The sequence below is a fragment of the Tupaia chinensis genome, unplaced genomic scaffold, assembly GCF_000334495.1.
Source record: "Tupaia chinensis unplaced genomic scaffold, TupChi_1.0 Scaffold000447_1, whole genome shotgun sequence".
NCBI lineage: Eukaryota > Metazoa > Chordata > Mammalia > Scandentia > Tupaiidae > Tupaia > Tupaia belangeri.
Genome location: NW_006159952.1, coordinates 433703 through 439770, shown reverse-complemented (window position 1 = coordinate 439770; position 6068 = coordinate 433703). Strand labels below are relative to the sequence as shown.

The 6068-nt window shown below is 35.6% G+C and overlaps 1 protein-coding gene across 1 annotated transcript in view; it reads right to left on the bottom strand.

Annotated features, from left to right (window-relative positions):
* Nucleotides 1–1139: 1139 nt before the first annotated feature.
* The window catches only part of CARNMT1 (carnosine N-methyltransferase 1), a gene marked incomplete in the record, with an annotated part of 44959 nt that continues 40030 nt past the window's right edge, over nucleotides 1140–6068 (bottom strand). Inside the window, 2 exon segments of the mRNA XM_006155327.3 lie at nucleotides 1140–3792; nucleotides 4764–4867. Of these exon segments, the coding sequence (XP_006155389.2) occupies nucleotides 3691–3792; nucleotides 4764–4867 (206 nt within the window).

Below are 6068 nucleotides of genomic sequence, written 5' to 3'. Positions count from 1 at the left end.
CGTGCCTGGCGTGAGTTTAAGCCACTGGGTCCAGGACTTGAACCATGGTTGACCACATGGTAGTCAAACGACACAGCCATTGTGCCAACTGCTGGTCCCAATACCTGCTATTTTAAAAAAGAATTATTTATTTAACTTAATTAATTAATTAATTAAGACCACAGAGAGACAAAGCATGAGAGAAGGAAAGTGAGAAAGCAAATCAACAGGTCCGGGACTCAAACCATGGTTGTCCATGTGGGAATCCAGTGCTCTTAATCACCATGCCACCTGCTGGCACCATTTAACTGCTATTTTTTTTTTTTTACCCTTTTCCCCCAGGATTCAACTGAAAATTTAAAAATATATATATTTATTTAATTCCATTTGTTGTTATTATTTTGATTTGACTAGAAACAGAGAGAGAGAAAAAAAAAAAAGGGAAAGGGAGAAAGCAAGCCTCCATGTTCAGGACTCAAACTGTGGTTGGCCACATGGGACCCCAGGGCCTTTATCCACCACACCACCTGCTAGCCCCCCACTGAAATTTTTTTTCCAAGGGTCAGCATAACATTACAAACAAATTTTTCATCCTTTTCTATAGAGGTTGACACAGATTAAATTACATTTAATTGTCTACCATGTGCTTCCATAGATGCACACGCACGCGCGCGCACACACACACACACACACACACACACACACACAGTGCACTCATAGCTCACATGAGCTCAGAAAAGCCCTTGGAAATAGGTGGTATTAATTCTGTTTTACAGATGAGGAAACAAGCTTAGAGTAGCTTGCCGGCAATCACACAAGGAACCCAATAGGGTCTAAGTATTTGTCTTATTAATGGTGGTCCTGGAAACCTCTTCTATGGGCTCCTACAATAGTTCTTGTATTACTTAACAAAAATAAAATAAAGACTACTTTTTCATGTCATTGGAAGTAGATTCAAACTTCACTACAGTGGACTTGAAACAAGGTGAAAATCATTACTATAAATGCAGGCATACTCACTGGCCATGTATTCATACCAACTTTCTAGAAGCATACAAAACGGGCTACTCCGAGGGTATGAGAGCGGATGTGCTCAATTAATTAAAATTTCCAGAGCAATCATTATCACTAACTTAGAGGAAACAGCCAAGCAAATATTGTTTCATAGCAATTGGCAGATTTTAATATTCAAGAAAAGTTAAGTCCATCATACACATTAAAAATATAATAGGAAATTTCATGCAGACATGAATCTTCCAGCCTTTGTGGCAACTTTAAGAATGAGAGTTACATATAAATACAGTACATTTTACAGTCCCCAAACTTCATAATTGTACACTGTGATTTATACAGCTATTCTTTATATTTTACATGTCCCACCTTGCTCACTTGATTAAGATACCCTAGATCTGCATCACTTCAGAATATAGAAATCGAAAAAAAAAGCAAGCACAATGACCTATCTCCTGTCACTTTATGAAAATGAATGAAAACATTTGTGTATAACACTAATTTAAGGAAAAAAATTAAAATTTTAAGGCTTACATACTTTAGTAGCTAGGACTAAACAAAAGAAAAACAAAGTTAAATAAATCCTCCAGTGATACTTCTATATTGATTGATATTCCACATTTTCAAGTTTAATAAATTAACTGAAAAAGTCATAAAAAAAGTGATGCACATTTGTGTAGAACATTTAAAAAATATCCATGATGTAAGGGAAAAACTAAAAACGAATGAACTAACTGATTTCATAATTAACTACAATGTATACTATAATTTAAAAACATGAGTAACATTATTAAAGAATGAAACCTGATAGCAAAAGCAAATTTTAAGTACCAAAGCCAACTCACCAGCACTGTTGTCTCTGAATAGGAAAAAAAAAAGTCATTTGCTTGTAATGAAGTTGTACAAAAATGAATATTAGTCAGAGAATAAAAAGCATTTCTAATACTCAAAAACAACATGCATTGCTTTCTGTTCAACTGATTTTTAAAAATACTGATACTCCTTTTATGTTTTGTTATTTTTTTCCCTTAAAAATTTTCTTGGGGGTAGGGTAGGGTGGTTTCCTCTTGCAATTAATTTCAAGTTCATTCATATAGGTAATGAGAGTCCCACAAGATGAGTATCTGCTAAGTCTTGTGGAACACAAAAAAGAAATAGCTGTGTTTCTTTTAACTCAACAGCTTAGGAGTTTACCAAACTGGACAAGTCGAATGAGCTCCATGGTGTCCTCTACTGCACAGAGTAAAGGTCACAAGGGCTCCTCATTGTGTTTAGAAAAGGTCCCTTCACCACCATGCCAAAATGGGTAGTGACTCCCCCAGCCTAAGTGACAACAAAGGGCTAAAGATTTACAAGTAAGTTTACTATTAAAATGTGCTGCCTACATATTTCTGAGATTAAATTCACGTAATCAAAATGGCCACAGAGGTCATTTAAAGTAATAATAATCAGCTGTGAAAAAATTCAACAGATGTTCCTCCTTTTCTCCAAGAAAAGGTTAAAACATTAGTCACTTCTACTTTCCAAGCTACTGGAAACAGAATAATATCCATAAAAAATACAGAGGAAAACTCCCTCCAATAAAGGTCAGCTAGAGGTAGAAATTTAAAGCAGCGTGTACTGATTAAGCTCCATCTATCAGGGAACAAAACTACTGTTAATCGGAAATTACATTAATGGCTGCTGCTTACAATATTGAAGACACAGACCACTGGCAGTAATTTATCCCTGAATTTCGTATCCAAAATGTCCCACATTAATACCATTATGACAGTTTTTATTAGTATGTATTTGTTTTAATGAGAAAAAAAGTGCTTGCTTTCATAATTCAGATAATCTAAAGAAAAGACATTATTGTAAACATCGCACTGAGTAACTATATTTGTTTAAAGTTTGAAATCATACATTTCTAATGGACAAATCTGATTATTTTCCATTTCCTAGCATTACGTTTAATAAAGGCTTTTGTGCCTCCCTTAGAATGCTGAGATCTCATAATTTCAAAGTGATCCATGATGAATATCCTTTCGTAAAGTGTTCAGTTTAGTGTTGCCCAAAGACATTAATTTCTCAGTTACCTGAATGATCTGAATGGCCCTAATACTATTAAATTTAGAATTTCATAAAAATGAAATGTTTTATGCTTCTTTAAGTTTGGCTGAGCTAGGGCAAAAAAATAATAAAATAATTTGAATGATAAAAAGACAGAAACATTTATGTATAGATTGCGTAGGTCTAAAAGTGAATAGAAATCCCAATTCCAGATGTTGAATGTGACAGAGGATCCTTAGACTCTTGAAAAATATTATGTGCAATGCATACAAAATAACAGAAAAGGACATTATTATGGACTTCAATACTATTAGTCGTTAACATGGCAGACTTGCAACGGACAGCTTCATGAAGACACTGGAGATTAGGGTTTTTCTTCTGAAAGACAATTCTCAGCTTCAAGCAAAAGTATATTTGAAGACATTTCCTCCATTTTTACTTGTTTAGTACAAATCTGCATGGCATAGTATATTTCTGAAAAAGCAATAGACATTAAGAAAATAGACACTATTTCTAAATTTGTTAGGAATAAGAAGGCACCACTGATTTGAGGTTATGTCCTGTCATCACTGATAGTTGACTTTGAGTTGTTTATTTCAGCAATTGCTCTTATTAAACTTTTTTCCTGGGTGATGTCACTTGAGATTGTTATTGTGGTTTACGGACCACAAACAAGACACATTCATAATAGTATTTCATCATAGAGAGATCATTCACAGTATACGTTGACAAGACAGATTCCTTTTCCACCTGCAATGCAAACAATAATCACCTTAATGATAATAATCATAGCACAGCTAACAAATATGAGCACCTATTAGTGGCAGGTGCTGTTTTAAACTTACACATTCTTTACACACAACTACCTCATAAGACTGGTACTACCAGTGACCCTACTCTATAACAGATCATGTAAGTTGCTCAAGCTCACTAAGCAGAGGAAATGGGTTTGAATAGTGCTGTCACTAAACCACTGTAACATGTGGATTCTCTTTACTCTTGAGAACAAATCTGTAGTTCACCTTTAAAATGAATGGAATGTTTCTTAATAAATAAAACAGCCAAAATACATTAAAAAAAAAACTTATAACTCACATGATAAAAAAAAATGTTGGGAGTCCAAAAGGGCATACAGTGAATGGTATTTCTCATATATCTGTGTGCTCAAACTCTCCTGCTTCCCCAGGGTCTCATTTATTTGGTATTTATCAGTGAATGCCTACAAAGGCCAATATGTATGTTTGTTTATTTATTTATTTATTTGAGAGATTTTTCCTATATGGTGTGTGGGCTCATTGGAGAGACACAGAGACAGAAAGCAAGAAATCATCCCCTCAAGGGGGATGGCCATACCACAATCCCTTCTCCTCCATTTTCCTCTTGAGATTTTGGGCAGGCACACACACGCTCAGCAGGTTTCAAGCCTCCGGGTCCAGGACGCAAACTGCGGTCAGCCATGTGGGAGTCTAGCGATGTAACCACTATGCCATCTAATGGTCCCAGGCTAACATGATTATAATCAGTCGCTATTTATTGAAGCATTGTTTCACCAGGGATTGTAGCTTTCACTTTACATACACATTACCATTATCCCAAATCCATGTAATTCTGAAGGCGAATAATAGCATCTTTACTTTATGGTGGGAAAATAGGTTAAGAAGTTCTAACTGTCATAAGATAGACTTTCCTGTTTAAGAGTTTTAGAATATTTAAACCCTTACCTCTACCTGGAATCCATACTGCAAAACGACATTTTTTATATCCTCATAGCTCAGCTCTATGGAAAGTTCATTTGCCAAATTTTCAAAGTGGTACAAGAGAGGACCTGGTTTAATAAAGATCATACAAATTAAGTACTTGCATACAAATATGTACTAGTAGCTGTGTTAGACTGAATGTTAAGTTGAATAATAAGCTGGGTGGTGGATGAAACAAACACAAAGAGAAGTAAAGAATATGCACATTTGCAGAGGACCCTTACCTAGACTCTGAGACTCTGGCCCAATAACAGACATCTAGGACAACCTGAATGCATAGGGATTGAGTCTCTCTGGCACACCTGACGTGCATGGTAATTCTCCACATCATGGCCCTTTACCTGTAACTCTGCAGTTACTGGCTGAATCAGAAATGCTAAGTCTCCAAATTCCAAACATTCACTGTAACTGTAATTCCTAAGTTAATGCAAAATTGCAGTTGTAAACTGGGTATCATGAGAAAGCAGAGAAGGGGCCTTAAGCTGGCTAGGAAGCAGAAGCATTGTGGAGAAGTTACAGAGAAGCCTTCTTGGAAGGAGGAGGTGACCCTAGAGCTGGCTTCTGAAGTGTACTGTTCACACTGCAGCTCTAACACCTACTAACTGTGTGTTTATAGGCAAGTCATCTAATTGCTTCACCTGGAACTTGACCTTACTCAGATAATATGTAATATGCCTGTCATAAATAGGGCAGTTAGGACACAACAGCTATTATAGCTATTTTTATCACATTCCCCCTTTACTGTTCTCTTGTTCCACACATTCAGGGAACTAATGCCTGAGTCAAGCCAGAAGTTTCCAGTCTTTTTGGTTTTTTGTTGTTGTTGTCCTTTTCCCCCCATATTTTACTGATTAAGAAAATATCTTAATTAAGCTAAATATTTTCAATAGCAAGCACAGCTAAAATATACATATCCATGAACACAAGTCTGACTTTAGCCATAAACCTCAGTGAACAGAATGAACATAGTATAAAACAGCACCTAGCTGGGGCTATACAGCTTACTGCAGTCATCAAATAGGTATTTTTAATGCCTATTTTTAATTTCAAGAAAAACAGTTTTAGTTTTTCTGAAACATTTTTTTAACTTTATTAATTTATATTCATTCCCTAAGCATCGTCACAGCATACAAAATGTGATTTCCCATCCAGAATATACTGCATAGTGGCTTAATCATACATGCTATCATCAATAATTTTCTATTTCTAGATTCATGTGTGTGTGTGTGTGTGTGTGTGTGTGTGTGTGTGTGTGTGTATATATATATA